At 44.0% G+C, this 19,370-nt stretch overlaps 1 protein-coding gene across 1 annotated transcript; it reads left to right on the forward strand.

Moving 5' to 3' along the window:
- The first annotated feature begins 13,789 nt into the window (after positions 1–13,789).
- On the forward strand, positions 13,790–19,362 carry LOC139579553 (protein NLRC3-like). Its single transcript, XM_071408298.1, has 8 exons — positions 13,790–14,001; positions 14,232–14,398; positions 14,543–16,526; positions 16,610–16,783; positions 16,863–17,036; positions 17,489–17,677; positions 18,377–18,423; positions 18,573–19,362. The coding sequence occupies exons 1-8, from the start codon at positions 13,796–13,798 to the stop codon at positions 19,130–19,132; spliced, it is 3,501 nt and encodes a 1,166-aa protein (XP_071264399.1). The 5' UTR covers positions 13,790–13,795; the 3' UTR covers positions 19,133–19,362.
- Positions 19,363–19,370: the final 8 nt, after the last annotated feature.

Below are 19,370 nucleotides of genomic sequence, written 5' to 3' on the forward strand. Positions count from 1 at the left end.
CATTCCCTGATTATCCGTTTAGCTAATAAGGAATCGATAATCTCTTGTACCGCTGCGTATGCTGCAAGCGGGATTTTGTATTGTCTAACAAACGTAGGAGTTGCTCCGGGTGGCGTAGGAATACGCACCACATGGATATCCGTAACCCCGCAATCCAGTGAGTCTGTTGACCAGATCTCACTGTGTTTGTTAAACAATTCTCTCAACTGATGGCGTTCATTGTCATTGACAAGAGCATCAGCCTCCGACAGTAGTTGTATTACCTGCGCATGAAACCCAGGATATGGTTCTGCGACGTTGTACAGGTCTTCATCGGGTGGTGATGGCATGTCACCTTTGGGAGAGTCATCGGTTGTTACCTCACAAGAGTGTATTTCGCGCGCAGGAGGAGACGCAATATCATCCTCCGTGACGATGGAGTATATTAACAGGTTGCTGTCAGAAACGACATCCAGCCTGAACGTTGATGTGTCGTCAAGTGGCAATACGGGAGTTAGTGCGATTGCTTTTGACTGACAAGTAAACAGCGTACCTCCCTTGCCATCTAGGTCTAGGGAGGACGGAAGAGGCCCAATCACGGGAACAACCAGTTCAAAATCATGGAAGGAGTAATCGATCAATGTTCCTAGCTGAGTGTGCCGAGAAATGGAAATATCCGCTTGAGTCAGATTTTGTACCAGGAGGTAAGTGGATCTAGCGGTTAGTTCCAACAGCGGGTTGCCATTGATAGTTAGCCCCAAGTCGAATAGTTGCGGAGAGGGTTGGAAGAACGCAGTGGTGCCTTCCATCCGGTATCCGGGCGCCAGGTTCAGTCTTACAGAAACCTCTGTAGTTCTTGCCGGGATCAACATGGCGGACTCAGTAATCACCTTGCAAGCTTCGGGAATAGTCTGCCCGGATGCCATTCGCACCGGGTCGAAAGTCAAGGCATGTTGGTTTGGCTGAGCCAAAGACCAAAGAACTTGGTGTATGGTGTCGAGTTTAACACCCAATCTTACCAAAATGTCCGCTCCCACATAGACTGTATGTGGGAGGTCCGCGACAACCAGTAAGTAGTGAGATACTTCCTTGGTTCCAATGCGGATCGATAGCGCACACACCCCTACTGCGGTGAGTGTTGTCTGGGGAGGCGTTCCCAGTGGAAATCTAAACGTTTTCGGCACAAGGGGATGGCAGTTAACCGTTTTCGAAATTTCGTTGAACAATTCCAGACTGATTGCGGATTTTTCTGACCAGGTTGCCAGTATGGCATCCTCAACCATAGTACCGTTTAGGCACACGCCCCCTATCAGAGGAGGGCGGTAAGTGTCAGCTGGTGAGTCACTCAAGCCACACAGGAAGACCTCATATTCTGTTAAGTTCCGAGTTGAACTAACCTTGTCAGTTGCCACCAATGGCGGGCTCATGGCCAAGTTCACCGGGTTTGCGTCAGATATTGACGTCGAACCCACGTCGTTGCACAATGTATGGCAGGTAGCCTTGGAAGAATGCGGTGCAGTCAACGGAGTTGGCATCGGTATTTGTGACCAGATTTGATTGGTTTTCCAATCCATTAGTGGTACCAGACGGTCAATTAAATCAATCCCAATCAGCATCCGTTCAATTTCGATGCTAGTCACATACACGGGGTGGATCAGTGACACGCTTTCGAAGTTGAGTTTAAGTAGGAGACGCTTGGTTAGGGGCGAGGTGGCTTGCGTGAAGCCTCGAAGATTCGTATCGCAATGTTCCGTTTTCAACCAACGTTTTGCAGGGTCGACTGCCCTTTTTAGGTCGTCCAGCAAGGTTTCGGATATGAGGTTAGGTCATCCAGCAAGGTTTCGGATATGAGGGAAATTGTCGAACCCGAATCTATCAGAGCATGACAGGTCAAACAGTCCTCCAGGACTGTTCTAAGGTATGGCCTATTCGAGTTGGTTTTTCTCGTCATATCTCTAACAAAATGGAGTGGGTTGGGAGAACGGAGCGGTTTGTAATCTGTGTCGATTTCCAAGACAGATAAGTCACCGACGTGACCCAGTGGGTCCTCTATCGGAATGGGAGAGGAATCGTCTGTTGCACAGCTACTTATCTTGTGCATCTCCACATCCGTATCCAAGTCTATAGACAAAACCTGCTGGCTTGTGTCTAGAACGAGCGGTTCTTGGACGGGGTTTTGAGTGGGGGCGGGGGTAATGGAAATGTTTGCGTCCTCTTGAATTGCAAGAGTTTCGGCGGACTTGGTTTCCGACGATTTTACGCCTAGTCATGATGACTTATCCTTGTCCTCTTTCTCAGGTTTCTTACGCTGCAGTATCTCTCTTACCATAGCTTCTATATCATTTCGGTTAGCGTTTAGATCATTGTTGAACACTTTGTTGCCCTTGTTACGCTTGTTACCCTTAGGTCCTGACCATTTGTGAGAGTTAGGCGCAGGGGCATATCGGCTAGGTTGATCTCTACGGGACCTGTTAGATTGGGAACGTTCATCGTTGCTATTGTTACGGCGGTGGTTGTCGGAGTGGTGGTTACTTGGTAGCCACCCCCTTTGATCGTCATCTTTTACCGCACATGTCCCCGATGCAGCACCTTCCAATTCGAGTGATGGTTCCCGCCTAAGCTCGAAAGTCAAGGTGTCCGGGCTTTTAGCCCGGCTTGCTTTTGATGCTTCAAAAGCGGTGCTTGCAAGTTCTCGGAGCGTCGAGATTTGCAACCCAACGTGGGCAGTAGGGCCCAAGTAGTTTATGAAGTTGGGAGACATGTTTGACAGGAACAGCTGTTTAAATGGTAATAGATCTTCCATTCCGGTTTCAGTGAGCATGCCAAAGTAAGCTGAACGAAGCCGGTGATAGTAGGCTTGTGGATGTTCATTTCGAGCATGTCTGATATTGTTAGCCAACGAGCTATCGTGTTTGCGAGTCGCAGAACCACTGAATTCTATTTTCAAAACCGTGGCAAGTTGAGCATAGTCGTTTTGTACGTGTTGCTCTTGTAAACGGATGAACCTTGTCACGTGTCTGTTGGACGTTCGCTTCAAAAGGTAGAGCCTGTCTGCATTCGTAGCGTTTGGGTAACCATCCAAGGCGTCCTCTATGTCTGCTAAGAATGTCTCAGTGTCGTTTGGCTTTCCTGGAACGGGGTCAAAGAGGCGGACGTTTTTAACGATTTTGTCAAGGCGGTCTCCGCCAAGTGCACGGGGAGCATCTGCACTCTCCCGTGGGCAATTGTGGGCCGAAAGGCCAAGAGGAAAAGTCAAGCTGTGGTTGTGTTGGCGAGGAGGCCCCAATTCACTGTGGGCCGAATGGCCAAGAGAAGGAGGCTGACCTCTCCTGTCATCTACATTCCCTCGGTCTCTGAGCTCCGGATGTGAGCTATTTTGCTTGGTTTGGTTGTCCCGCGATAGCGCGTAACTGTTCTGGAGTTCCTCCAGATGATACCTAAGGGTGGTGTTCTGCTGCATCGCAGAGTCCACCTGGGAGTTGAGGGTGTTTATTTTAGACACGTAGGTGTCGCCCTTGCTCCGCTCGGCCTCATACTTATCTGTCATGGTTTGCAGTGAGAGGTCTCGAGTGTGGAGTGAGAGATCCAGTGATGCAATGTCCTCCTTTTGTTTAAAGGTCACATTTTCCAACTTTCTCACTTGGTCTTTCTCATCCTTCATTAAATCAGCGACTTCAATGAGTTCTGCTGTTTTGTCCTCCAACTTGGTCATTGTGTTCATTAACTGATCGTCTTTGGTCTGCAGCTTTTGGAATAGAGCATTATTGCATTGAGTGGTTTCATTCACAACCGTTTGCAGGGCCTCAAGTTGCTCGCCCCGGTTTCTAGCTAGCTCGTTAGATTCATCAAGTTTTGTGTGGACTTCATCGTATTTAGTTTTGGCTAAAACGAGTTGTTCCTTTAGAATACGTACTTGGTCAAGAGTTTGTTCGCGTTCTTTGTTATAAGTGTTAGACAGATCTTCCAATTTATCTGTCCTCACACACAGTTCATCGGCTAGCAGTAGCTTATCCTTTTTGGCTTTCGATGCCAGCTCCCTGGTTCTCTATAGTGAGAGGGAAGGGACAAGGGAATGTTGTCCGTGGTCTCAGAATTACCATGGGTGTGAGGGGTCATAAAACCCCCACATCTTCAGACCCCTAGATCTCTCCTCCTCTGTTGGGGTTGAGAGGTAATCTGTAGGGATGTGGTCTCCTGTAACCTGACCTATTCAGGACAGTCATGACACATGTCACCACCATCGCCTCTCCCGAGCCCAGCGCTGCCTGAAATTGATATATGGTGCACGTTTTTAAGGACACACCTCAGATATTGTCACTCCTCACACCTCAGATATTGTCACTCCTCCCACCTCAGATATTGTCACTCCTCCCACCTCAGATATTGTCACCCCTCCCACCTCAGATATTGTCACTCCTCCCACCTCAGATATTGTCACTCCTCCCACCTCAGATATTGTCACTCCTCCCACATCAGATATTGTCACTCCTCCCACCACAGATATTGTCACTCCTCCCACCTCAGATATTGTCACCCCTCCCACCTCAGATATTGTCACTCCTCCCACCTCAGATATTGTCACTCCTCCCACCTCAGATATTGTCACCCCTCCCACCTCAGATATTGTCACCCCTCCCACCTCAGATATTGTCACCCCTCCCACCTCAGATATTGTCACTCCTCCCACCTCAGATATTGTCACTCCTCCCACCTCAGATATTGTCACTCCTCCCACCTCACATATTGTCACTCCTCCCACCTTAGATATTGTCACCCCTCCCACCTCAGATATTGTCACCCCTCCCACCTCACATATTGTCACTCCTCCCACCCTCAGATATTGTCACTCCTCCCACCTCAGATATTGTCACACCTCCCACCTCACATATTGTCACTCCTCCCACCTCAGATATGGTCACCCCTCCCACCTCAGATATTGTCACCCCTCCCACCTCAGATATGGTCACCCCAGTGCACGTGAGCTCATATATAACGGGTCAATTACCAATCCTGGCGCACAGATTGGAAAATAAGAAAGCGCGGCTCATAATTGCCAACGACATGCATTTGACAATAGTGCTGACTTGACGTCAGCCAACAATAGAGCCCTAGTTTTAACAGCTTCACTGTGAACCCTTTTATTTTTATGTATTTCACCTTTATTTAACCAGGGAGGCCAGTTGAGAACAAGTTCTCATTTACAACTGCGACCTGGCCAAGATAGAGCAAAGCAAGGAGACAAAACAACAACATAGAGTTACACATGTGATAAACAAACGTACAGTAAATATCACAATAGAAAAATCTATACACAGTCTGTGCAAATGTAGTAAGATTAGGGAGGTAAGGAAATAAATAGGCCATAGTCGCGAAATAATTACAATTTAGCAATTAACACTGGAGTGATAGATGTGCAGATGATGATGTGCAAGTAGAGATACTGGGGTGCGAAAGAGCAAAAAATAAATAACAATATGGGGATGGGATAGTTGGCTGGACTATGTACAGGTGCAGTGATCTGTAAGCTGCTCTGACAGCTGATGCTTATAGTTAGCGAGGGAGATATAAGTCTCCAGCTTCAGTGATTTTTGCAATTCGTTCCAGTCATTGGCAGCAGAGAACTGGAAGGAAAGGCGGCCAAAGGAGATGTTGGCTTTGGGGATGACCAGTGAAATATACCTTCTGGAGCGCGTGCTACGGGTGGGTGTTGCTATGGTGACCAGTGAGCTGAGATAAGGCGGGGCTTTACCTAGCAAAGACTTATAGATGACCTGGAGCCAGTGGGTTTGGCGACAGATATGTAGAGAGGGCCAGCCAACGAGAGCATACAGGTCACAGTGGTGGGTGGTATACGGGGCTTTAGTGACAAAACGGATGGCACTGTGATAGAACTCTAACAAGTCTTCTGTCATTGTTGGTTCATAATGCCTGGTGAATTTTTGGGGGGTATTTGAAATTGTCTAAATAAATTAAATACAATTATAGTGATCAGACTGCATAGTAACCATATATGTTAACACACACACACACACACACACAAAACAAAAAACTGTCAATAATGACAGCAAAAAGGAGGAGTGTCAGTCACATGCTTCATAGGGTGATATAAAGTAAACCAACTGGTTCCTTCAGAGAGGAAGTGTTTCAGGGAAATACTTTGTGCTGCGACGCTCCCTTCAGTTCACCAGACAGCAGGATGGAGAGCAGAGCTCAACACAGAGGGGAGAAATAGATCACTACTGTAAGTTGCTGTTGTGTGTGTGTGTGGGTGGGTTTGTGTGTGGTGTGTGTCTTAATATGTGGGTGTGGGTGGGTGTGTGTGTGTGTGTTTGTGTGTGTGAGTGGGTTTGTGTGTGTTGTGTGTCTTAATATGTGTGTGTGTGTGTGTTGTAACAGAATTCTACATGTGGCTAAGAGGAGGGCAGTAACGATAGATAATTGACAGGCTAACAACACAGTAAAAGGTTTAAACCGGTGGGCTATTTACAGATGGGCCGTGTACAGGTGCAGTGATCTGTGAGCTGCTCTGACAGCTGGTGCTTATAGTTACTGAGGTAGAAAATAGTCTCCAACTTCAGAGAACTGGAAGGAAAGACGGCCAAAGGAGATGTTGGCTTTGTGGATGACCAGTGAAATATACCTGCTGGAGCGAGTGCTACGGGTGGGTGTTGCTATGGTGACCAGTGAGCTGAGATAAGGCGGGGCTTTACCTAGCAGACTTATAGATGACCTGGAGCCAGTGGGTTTGGCGACAGATATGTAGCGAGGGCCAGCCGATTAGAGCATACAGATCGCAGTGGTGGGTGGTATAAGTGGCTTTGGTGACAAAATGGATGGCACTGTGATAGACTGCATCCAGTTTGCTGAGTAGAGTGTTGGAGGCAATTTTGTAAATGACATCGCTGAAGTCGAGGATCGGTAGGATAGTCAGTTTTACGAGGGTATGTTTGGCGTCGTGAGTGAGGGAGGCTTTGTTGCGAAATAGGAAGCCGATTCTAGATTTAATTTTGGATTGGAGATGTTTAATGTGAGTCTGGAAGGAGAGTTTACAGTCTAGCCAGACACCTAGGTATTTGTAGTTGTCTACATGTTCTAAGTCAGAACCGTCCAGTGTAGTGATGCTCTCGGCCTTCGACCTCTCCTGAGTGTATCGTGTAGGTAGTCTACCTGCACCATAACAGGAATCTCATCGTGTAGGTAGTCTACCTGCACCATAACAGGAATCTATTCATGTAGGTAGTCTACCTGCACCATAACAGGAATCTCATCGTGTAGGTAGTCTACCTGCACCATAACAGGAATCTCACCGTGTAGGTAGTCTACCTGCACCATAACAGGAATCTATTCATGTAGGTAGTCTACCTGCACCATAACAGGAATCTATTAATGTAGGTAGTCTACCTGCACCATAACAGGAATCTCACCGTGTAGGTAGTCTACCTGCACCATAACAGGAATCTATTCATGTAGGTAGTCTACCTGCACCATAACAGGAATCTCACCGTGTAGGTAGTCTACCTGCACCATAACAGGAATCTATTCATGTAGGTAGTCTACCTGCACCATAACAGGAATCTATTCATGTAGGTAGTCTACCTGCACCATAACAGGAATCTATTAATGTAGGTAGTCTACCTGCACCATAACAGGAATCTCACCGTGTAGGTAGTCTACCTGCACCATAACAGGAATCTATTCATGTAGGTAGTCTACCTGCACCATAACAGGAATCTCACCGTGTAGGTAGTCTACCTGCACCATAACAGGAATCTATTCATGTAGGTAGTCTACCTGCACCATAACAGGAATCTATTCATGTAGGTAGTCTACCTGCACCATAACAGGAATCTATTCATGTAGGTAGTCTACCTGCACCATAACAGGAATCTATTCATGTAGGTAGTCTACCTGCACCATAACAGGAATCTATTCGTGTAGGTAGTCTACCTGCACCATAACAGGAATCTATTCATGTAGGTAGTGCTGGCAGCGATCGGTTGAAGAGCATGCATTTAGTTTTACTTGCATTTAAGAGCAGTTGGAGGCCACGGAAGGAGTGTTGTATGGCATTGAAGCTCGTTTGGAGGTTAGTTAACACAGTGTCCAAAGAAAGACCAGAAGCATACAGAATGGTATCGTCTGCGTAGAGGTGGATCAGAGAATCACCAGCAGAAAGAGCGACATCGTTGATATATACAGAGAAAAGATTCATCCAGAGAATTGAACCCTGTATGTGTGTTTGTGTTGTGTGTGTGTGTGTGTGTGTGTGTGTGTGTGTGTGTGTGTGTGTGTGTGTGTGTGTGTGTGTGTGTGTGTGTGTGTGTGTGTGTGTGTGTGTGTGTGTGTGTGTGTGTGTGTGTGTGTGTGTGTGTGTGTGTGTGTGTGTGTGTGTGTGTTGTAACAGAATGCTACATGTGGCTAAGAGGAGAGCAGTGATGACAGGCTCACAACACAGTAACAGGTTTAAACCGGTGTGAACTGGTTTATCTATTAAGGAACTTGAGATTTAACAACGGATTCAGAAATTTGGAAAATAAAATGTCCTCGCAGGGTATGAGGCTGGTCTGCTTCTTCTAACAATAAGATAATCCAGTGACCTGTGTCCCAATCATCTATCCTTCCTCCTAAAGTGTGCACTTGTTCACTTAATTTCAATGATTATAAATAGACCAGGCGATATGTGAAAATGATGTTCACTTTTGTATAAAAGAATGAAACTTGGTACACTTGTACAGTTTGGGACACAACACATTGGTATAGACGTCATCTTTTCTCTGTGTTATCATGTTTGGTTCAGCAAGTGTTTTTGCAATGGCTCCATATCTGGAAAAAGGTTCAGGGCTCCAAACTGTACAAGTATACCAAGTTTCATGCTTTATAAAAAAGTGAACATTTCACCTAAAATTGGACAGAAATTGTACTAAAAGGAAACAAACATATTGGATAACAAGGAGCGGCGTGATGTCACAAACAGACAGGCTATGGGGAATGAAATGGGCGGCTTCTGCCAGGGAACTCCCACTCCTTCAGAAAGTAAACAGACCGGCTTCAGCTGTGGGCGTGGCGGTGCAGACAAGTTTGCTATCAGGGGAACTGCTGGCCAATGGGGTGGAGCGTTGGCTTGGAAACGTGGCGCTTACACCAGAGTCATACATCCAGGTGTTGTATTTACATAAAATGCTTTAGTTAGAAAGGGAATGAAGAGGTCTATTAGACCTCAGGATAAGACCCAGATGCAGACAGTTCGAAAATAACAAAAGTTTATTTACAAAACAGGGCGGCAGGCAAACGACAGGTCAAGGGCAGGCAGAGGTCAGTAATCCAGGGAAGTGTCAAGAGGTACAGAACGGCAGGCAGGGTCAGGGCAGGAAGAATGGTCAAAAACCGGGAGAACTAGAAAACAGGAACTAACGGGAAACAGGAGTACGGGGAAAAACTGCTGGTAGGCTTGATGAAACAAGATGAACTGGCAACAGACAAACAGAGAACACAGGTATAAATACACTGGGGATAATGGGGCAGATCGGCAACACCTGGAAGGGGTCGGGACAAGCACAAAGACAGGTGAAACAGACCAGGGTGTGACAAAGTGTCACGAACGTCGTCAGGGAAATGACCGGACCAAGGTGCAGCGTGGTGAGCGCACATTTTCCTTTATTATAAATGTCGCCAACAAAACAAGAAACAACAAAAACAAACGTGAAGCTTACTAGGGCTATACAGGGCACTAACAAAGACAACTACCCACAACTAAGATGGAAAAACAGGCTGCCTAAGTATGATTCCCAATCAGAGACAACGATAGACAGCTGTTCCTGATTGAGAACCATACCCGGCCAAAACATAGAAACAGAAAACATAGAAATAAAGAAACTAGAATGCCCACCCTAGTCACACCCTGGCCTAACCAACATAGAGAATAAAAGCCTCTCTATGGCCAGGGCCTGACACACGGTCTGTTTTATGATACATGAGTTAAGGTTAGACTGACAACCTGACAGGGTTGGTGTATAACATCACTTATTCTATGGAAACATACATACAATCACATAGGATAATGTTGCCTCCACATAAGAAACATTTTACAGAAAGTCTTAGTTTGTCAGTAACTGTCTGAATGGAGGAGTAGGTAAAGACATGACAGATTATAGACTGTCTTAGTTTGTCAGTAACTGTCTGAATGGAGGAGTAGGTAAAGACATGACAGGTTATAGACTGTCTTAGTTTGTCAGTAACTGTCTGAATGGAGGAGTAGGTAAAGACATGACAGATTATAGACTGTCTTAGTTTGACAGTAACTGTCTAAATGAAGGAGTAGATAAAGACATGACAGATTATAGACTGTCTTAGTTTGTCAGTAACTGTCTAAATGTAGGTAAAGACATGACAGATTATAGACTGTCTTAGTTTGTCAGTAACTGTCTGAATGGAGGTAAAGACATGACAGATTATAGACTGTCTTAGTTTGTCAGTAACTGTCTAAATGTAGGTAAAGACATGACAGATTATAGACTGTTTTAGTTTGTCAGTAACTGTCTAAATGGAGGTAAAGACATGACAGATTATAGACTGTCTTAGTTTGTCAGTAACTGTCTAAATGTAGGTAAAGACATGACAGATTATAGACTGTCTTAGTTTGTCAGTAACTGTCTAAATGGAGGAGTAGGTAAAGACATGACAGATTATAGACTGTTTTAGTTTGTCAGTAACTGTCTGAATGGAGGTAAAGACATGACAGATTATAGACTGTCTTAGTTTGTCAGTAACTGTCTGAATGGAGGTAAAGACATGACAGATTATAGACTGTCTTAGTTTGTCAGTAACTGTCTAAATGGAGGAGTAGGTAAAGACATGACAGATTATAGACTGTCTTAGTTTGTCAGTAACTGTCTAAATGGACGAGTAGGTAAAGACATGACAGGTTATAGACTGTCTTAGTTTGTCAGTAACTGTCTGAATGGAGAAGTAGGTAAAGACATGACAGATTATAGACTGTCTTAGTTTGTCAGTAACTGTCTGAATGGAGAAGTAGGTAAAGACATGACAGATTATAGACTGTCTTAGTTTGTCAGTAACTGTCTAAATGAAGGAGTAGATAAAGACATGACAGATTATAGACTGTCTTAGTTTGTCAGTAACTGTCTAAATGGAGGAGTAGGTAAAGACATGACAGATTATAGACTGTCTTAGTTTGTCAGTAACTGTCTAAATGGAGGAGTAGGTAAAGACATGGCAGATTATAGACTGTCTTAGTTTGTCAGTAACTGTCTAAATGGAGGTAAAGACATGACAGATTATAGACTGTCTTAGTTTGTCAGTAACTGTCTAAATGGAGGAGTAGGTAAAGACATGACAGATTATAGACTGTCTTAGTTTGTCAGTAAGTGTCTAAATGGAGGAGTAGGTAAAGACATGACAGATTATAGACTGTCTTAGTTTGTCAGTAACTGTCTAAATGGAGGAGTAGGTAAAGACATGACAGGTTATAGACTGTCTTAGTTTGTCAGTAACTGTCTAGATGAAGGAGTAGATAAAGACATGACAGATTATAGACTGTCTTAGTTTGTCAGTAACTGTCTAAATGTAGGTAAAGACATGACAGATTATAGACTGTCTTAGTTTGTCAGTAACTGTCTGAATGGAGGTAAAGACATGACAGATTATAGACTGTCTTAGTTTGTCAGTAACTGTCTAAATGTAGGTAAAGACATGACAGATTATAGACTGTCTTAGTTTGTCAGTAACTGTCTAAATGGAGGAGTAGGTAAAGACATGACAGATTATAGACTGTTTTAGTTTGTCAGTAACTGTCTAAATGGAGGTAAAGACATGACAGATTATAGACTGTCTTAGTTTGTCAGTAACTGTCTAAATGGAGGAGTAGGTAAAGACATGACAGATTATAGACTGTCTTAGTTTGTCAGTAACTGTCTGAATGGAGGAGTAGGTAAAGACATGACAGATTATAGACTGTCTTAGTTTGTCAGTAACTGTCTGAATGGAGAAGTAGGTAAAGACATGACAGATTATAGACTGTCTTAGTTTGTCAGTAACTGTCTAAATGAAGGAGTAGATAAAGACATGACAGATTATAGACTGTCTTAGTTTGTCAGTAACTGTCTAAATGGAAGTAAAGACATGAGAGATTATAGACTGTCTTAGTTTGTCAGTAACTGTCTGAATGGAGGTAAAGACATGACAGATTATAGACTGTCTTAGTTTGTCAGTAAGTGTCTAAATGTAGGTAAAGACATGACAGATTATAGACTGTCTTAGTTTGTCAGTAACTGTCTAAATGGAGGAGTAGGTAAAGACATGACAGATTATAGACTGTCTTAGTTTGTCAGTAACTGTCTAAATGGAGGAGTAGGTAAAGACATGGCAGATTATAGACTGTCTTAGTTTGTCAGTAACTGTCTAAATGGAGGTAAAGACATGACAGATTATAGACTGTCTTAGTTTGTCAGTAACTGTCTAAATGGAGGAGTAGGTAAAGACATGACAGATTATAGACTGTCTTAGTTTGTCAGTAAGTGTCTAAATGGAGGAGTAGGTAAAGACATGACAGGTTATAGACTGTCTTAGTTTGTCAGTAACTGTCTAGATGAAGGAGTAGATAAAGACATGACAGATTATAGACTGTCTTAGTTTGTCAGTAACTGTCTAAATGTAGGTAAAGACATGACAGATTATAGACTGTCTTAGTTTGTCAGTAACTGTCTGAATGGAGGTAAAGACATGACAGATTATAGACTGTCTTAGTTTGTCAGTAACTGTCTAAATGTAGGTAAAGACATGACAGATTATAGACTGTCTTAGTTTGTCAGTAACTGTCTAAATGGAGGAGTAGGTAAAGACATGACAGATTATAGACTGTTTTAGTTTGTCAGTAACTGTCTAAATGGAGGTAAAGACATGACAGATTATAGACTGTCTTAGTTTGTCAGTAACTGTCTAAATGTAGGTAAAGACATGACAGATTATAGACTGTCTTAGTTTGTCAGTAACTGTCTAAATGGAGGAGTAGGTAAAGACATGACAGATTATAGACTGTCTTAGTTTGTCAGTAACTGTCTGAATGGAGGCAAAGACATGACAGATTATAGACTGTCTTAGTTTGTCAGTAACTGTCTGAATGTAGGTAAAGACATGACAGATTATAGACTGTCTTAGTTTGTCAGTAACTGTCTAAATGGAGGAGTAGGTAAAGACATGACAGATTATAGACTGTCTTAGTTTGTCAGTAACTGTCTAAATGGAGGAGTAGGTAAAGACATGACAGATTATAGACTGTCTTAGTTTGTCAGAAACTGTCTGAATGGAGGTAAAGACATGACAGATTATAGACTGTCTTAGTTTGTCAGTAACTGTCTAAATGGAGGTAAAGACATGACAGATTATAGACTGTCTTAGTTTGTCAGTAACTGTCTGAATGGAGGTAAAGACATGACAGATTATAGAAAGTGGACTGAGGATATTCTGATGATTCTTTGACTTAATTACTGTTCTTTACTCTGTAGCAGCTGATGTTTCTAACTCTGTAGAGGCCAAAGTCTGTGGTTTATCTCCCTACAAGCCTCTAGGGTTAATGTTTACAGAACATGTATTGCTGTTTTATCAGGGTATAAAGGTCTGCTTATCTCGCCCAAGGTACCAGCCTGTCAGTTAGACATGTTCTCTGCTTGTGCTGGGTGGTACTAACAATGCTCAGGAATATTGACTGTTCTGTTATTTCTTATTGTAGCTGAGAGAGCTGTGATTTACATCTACAATTAGTCTCTCTGGGGAGAGAGAGGAGGAGACCACTGCCTCTAAAATGAGTCTCTGTGGGGAGAGAGAGGAGGAGACCACTGCCTCTAAAATGAGTCTCTCTGGGGAGAGAGAGGAGGAGACCACTGCCTCTAAAATGAGTCTCTCTGGGGAGAGAGAGGAGGGGACCACTGCCTCTAAAATGAGTCTCTCTGGGGAGAGAGAGGAGGAGACTACTGCCTCTAAAATGACTCAAGACACCAGTTCTGAGAGGTAAGTGATGAATTGTCAAATGTACAGTTCTTTTAAAGGTATAAAACTTATTTTTGAGAAAAGTGTTGCCAAGTTAATTTAAGTCCTAAAATCTAATGACCAAATGCAGACTGTAGCTTTATAAAGAAACATCAGGACTTCTAGAAGTTCCACTATACATTTGTTAAAATGAAGTAGATGAGGTATTGATGTGATATTGATGAGGTGATCTGTCTCCCTGTTTTGTTCAGTGTCCAGAAGCCCAGAGCAGAGTCACCTACAACCAGCCTGCTATCAATGAAGAGTGATCAGCCACCTGCTTTCAGCCAGGAACCATTACCACATGACAATAAGGAAGTGGAGAGTTTGGACAGTGAGGATGTATTAAAGATCACACACAACCTTCTGGACAGAAGAAGTAAGACTGTGTTTCATACAATATTACAAAGAAGGGTTCTCACACACACACACACACACACACAAACACACAAACAAACAAACAAACAAACAAACAAACAAACAAACTTACTTATGAGACTCAACTCTCATTGTTTTCCTACAGCTGAAACTCTGCTGACAGTCCAACAAGACATTAAGGCTAAACTGAAACACAAGTATCAACACATATCTGAAGGAATTGGACACCATGGAAACCAAAGTCTGTTCAAGGACATCTACACAGAGCTCTACATCACAGAGGGTGGAAGTGGAGGGCTCAATAATGAACATGAGGTGAGACAGGTAGAGATGGCATCCAAGAAAGAAACCACACAAGAGACACCAATCAAATGCAACAACATTTTCAAGCCTTTACCTGGACAAGACAAACCTATCAGAACTGTGCTGACAAAAGGAATCGCTGGCATTGGAAAAACAGTCTCTGTGCAGAAGGTCATCCTTGACTGGGCAGAGGGAAAAGCAAATCAGGACGTTAATTTCATGTTTCCTCTTCCTTTCCGTGATCTGAACCTGAAAAAGGACCAATACAGTCTGATGCAACTTCTTTCCCACTACTTCTCAGAGCTGAAAGAGATTGACAGCATTGAAGATGTGGAAACCAAAACTGTTTTCATTTTTGATGGTCTGGATGAGTGTCGACTTCCTCTAGACTTCAAAAACAATGAGAAGTGCTGTGATGTCACGAAGCCAACCTCAGTGGACGTGCTGCTGACAAACCTCATCGAGGGGAATCTGCTTCCCTCTGCTCTCCTCTGGATAACCACACGACCTGCAGCAGCCAATCAGATCCCTCCTGAGTGTATTGACCAGGTGACAGAGGTACGAGGGTTCAATGATCCACAGAAGAAGGAATACTTCAGGAAGAAAATCACAGATCAGAATCTGGCCAATGAAATCATCACCCACATGAAGACATCAAGGAGCCTCCACATCATGTGCCACATGCCAGTCTTCTGTTGGATATCAGCCACTGTCCTTGAGATGATACTGAAAGAGGCAGAGAAGGATGAAGTCCCCAAAACTCTGACCCAGATGTACTCACACTTCATACGCATCCAAATCATTGTGAAGAACAGGAAGTACAACAAAGCCACAGAGACAAACCCAAAGGAACTGTCTCAGTCAGACAAAGAGATGATCCTGAAACTGGCAAAGCTGGCTTTCCAACAGCTGCAGAAGGGCAACCTGATCTTCTATGAGGAGGACCTGAGAGAGTGTGGCCTTGATGTCACAGAGGCATCAGAGTACTCAGCATTGTGTACAGAGATCTTTAAAGAAGAATCTGGGCTGTACCAAGACAAGGTCTACAGCTTTGTGCATCTGAGCATTCAGGAGTTTCTAGCAGCAGTGCATGCTTTAGAATCATGTCTGGACGAGAAGAAAAATGTTTTCTCCCCCAAAGCAGTCACTGGTGTTGATGATGATGATGAGGAGGAATATGAGGAGAATGATGAGGAGGAGGAGGAGGAGAAGGAGGGGGATGAGGAGGAGGAGGAGGAAGATGAGGAGAAGAATTATGAGGAGGAGGAGAAGGATGACGACAACGACGATGATGACGATGAGGAAGAGGATGAGGAAGATGATGACAATGATGAAGAGAAGGAGTCATTCAAATTGTCTGACTTACACAGGAGAGCAGTGGACCAGGCCTTGAAGAGTGAGAATGGAAACCTGGACCTGTTCCTCCGCTTCCTTCTGGGTCTCTCACTGGAGTCCAATCAGAATCTGTTACGAGGCCTTCTGACACAGACAGGAAGTACAACACAGACCAATGAGGAAACAGTTAAGAGAACAGTCAGGTACCTTTCAGACAAGATCAACCAGGAATCCTCACCAGAAAGGATCATCAACCTGTTCCACTGTCTGAATGAACTTGGTTCCAACTCTCTAGTTGAAGACATGCAGACCTCCCTGCGATCAGGAACTCTTTCAGAAACAAGACTAGAACCTGACCAATGTTCAGCCCTGGCCTACCTGTTACTGATGTCAGAGGAGGTGCTGGAGGAGTTTGACCTGAAGACATACAACACATCAGAGGAAGGTTATCAGAGGTTGCTGCCGGTAGTGAAAACCTGCAAGAGAGCACTGTAAGTTCTGTTATTGAGTTGATGTTTACAGTATCATTATAATGAAGGATTTGTATATCTAACAGATTATCTCCTCTCTCCAGACTGGATGGCTGTAAACTCACATATAAATCCTGTGAGACTCTGGCCTCAGCTCTGCAGACACCAAACTCCCCCCTGAGAGAACTGGACCTCAGCTACAATGACCTGGGAGACAGAGGAGTGGAGCTGCTCTGTGTTGGACTAACCAGTCCACTCTGCAACATACAGACACTAGTGTGAGTTAAATATCTTCAGTATGAGTTATTATGTGGATGTTTTAAACATGTGTTAATCATTTTCTCTTCTGCCCTCTAGTCTAGGTCAGTGTGGTCTGACAGAGGGTTGCTGTTCAGATCTGGCCTCAGTCCTGAGTTCACCCAACTCACAACTGAAACAACTGGAGCTGAGAGACAATGACCTGCAGGACTCAGGAGTTACACTGCTGTCTGCTGGACTGGAGGATCCAGACTGTAAACTACACACACTGGGGTAAGTACAGCTGTTTCAGTCAGGTCGGTACTGAGCTGAGTTACACTGCTGTCTGCTGGACTGGAGGATCCAGACTGTAAACTACACACACTGGGGTAAGTACAGCTGTTTCAGTCAGGTCGGTACTGAGCTGAGTTACACTGCTGTCTGCTGGACTGGAGGATCCAGACTGTAAACTACACACACTGGGGTAAGTACAGCTGTTTCAGTCAGGTCGGTACTGAGCTGAGTTACACTGCTGTCTGCTGGACTGGAGGATCCAGACTGTAAACTACACACACTGGGGTAAGTACAGCTGTTTCAGTCAGGTCAGTACTGAGCTTAGTAAAACAAATACTCTGAAAATCTGATGTTTCATGACAATGTTTGTGTCATGGACAAATGTACGGGTGGTCCTACAAGATGATTGACACCAGTACACCAACCTAGACAGCTGTTGTGTCTCTCTGTAGGCTGTCTGGCTGTCTGGTTACAGAGGAGGGCTGTGCTGCTCTGTCTTCAGCTCTGAGGTCAAACCCCTCCCACCTGAAAGAGCTGGACCTGAGCTACAATCACCCAGGAGACTCTGCAGGGGGACTGCTTTCAGCTGCTCTGGTGGGAGCTGCTCTGGTGTATCCCACATATAAACTGATGAAGCTGAAGTAAGTCAGAATAGATGTCCTAATAGTGTGAGCAGCGGTTGTGTGATATGTAGTGTAGTAGGGTCAGTAACATGAGGACATGATGGTAGAATTAAGGGGAAGTTTACCCAGCAGGCTTAGCACTCCAACACAGCATACATCATCACCACATGAATACTCTTCTTCTGCATCTCTGATATCCTGTTGGAATTGTACTCCGTTCTGTATGCAGTAGGTAGGATAGAATACCTGTATGTCTCTAGTAATGAATTGTACTCCGTTCTGTATGCAGTAGGTAGGATAGAATACCTGTATGTCTCTAGTAATGAATTGTACTCCGTTCTGTATGCAGTAGGTAGGATAGAATACCTGTATGTCTCTAGTAATGAATTGTACTCCGTTCTGTATGCAGTAGGTAGGATAGAATACCTGTATGTCTCTAGTAATGAATTGTACTCCGTTCTGTATGCAGTAGGTAGGATAGAATACCTGTATGTCTCTAGTAATGAATTGTACTCCGTTCTGTATGCAGTAGGTAGGATAGAATACCTGTATGTCTCTAGTAATGAATTGTACTCCGTTCTGTATGCAGTAGGTAGGATAGAATACCTGTATGTCTCTAGTAATGAACTTGGATAGTGCACCAGAACACAACAATATGGTTTAAATGTTGACTGCTTTATTAGGTCTTTGTCAGTCAATAACCTGTTTCTCCTACAGTGTGGATCATGGTGGAGAGTGCAGGCTGAAATCAGGGCTGAAGAAATGTAAGTCTCTTCAATCCTAATTAACTGCATATTCAGAACTATAGTAACATAGTAACTAATCAATACTTGTTCTGAACCTACAAAACAACATTTTATATGAAGATGTGGTTTGATTACAGCAGACGATTAAACTCTCCTTTTGTCTACAGATGCCTGTCATCTCACCCTGGACCCAAATACAGCAAACCCAAACCTGGTACTGTCTGAGGGGAACAGGAAGGTGACACGGGTGGAAGAGGAGCAGCATTATGAAGACCATCCAGACAGATTTGACGCATATCCCCAAGTTCTCTGCAAAGAAGGCTTATCTGGATGTCGTTATTACTGGGAGGTGGAGAGGGATGATGGCATGGCTGTCATTGGTGTGGTGTACAAAGGAAAGAAGAGGAAGAGAGATGAGGGGGACAGTAGGATTGGACACAATAGGGAGTCCTGGAGTTTAGTCTGTTCTCATAGAGGGTATCAATTTTACCATGCTGGAGTCAGCAGAATCATCCCTGGTCCTGTTTCTAACAGAGTTGGAGTGTATCTGGACTGGCCAGCTGGTACTTTGACCTTCTATAGTGTGTCCTCCTCTGGTACACTGACACACCTTTACACAAGACACACCACATTCCCCGAACCCCTCTATCCTGGGTTTGGGGTTACGTCCTCCTCGAAGACCTCAGTGACCCTGTGTCAGATAGATGACCAACACATTCAGAGGTGAGTGTTTTAATGTGTTCTGTTGGACCTACAGACAGTTAGATTAGTAGTAGTGGTGTGTTTTAATGTGTTCTGTTGGACCTACAGACAGTTAGATTAGTAGTAGTGGTGTGTTTTAATGTGTTCTGTTGGACCTACAGACAGTTAGATTAGTAGTAGTGGTGTGTTTTAATGGGTTCTGTTGGACCTACAGACAGTTAGATTAGTAGTAGTGGTGTGTTTTAATGTGTTCTGTTGGACCT

This window comes from Salvelinus alpinus, chromosome 6, assembly GCF_045679555.1.
Source record: "Salvelinus alpinus chromosome 6, SLU_Salpinus.1, whole genome shotgun sequence".
NCBI lineage: Eukaryota > Metazoa > Chordata > Actinopteri > Salmoniformes > Salmonidae > Salvelinus > Salvelinus alpinus.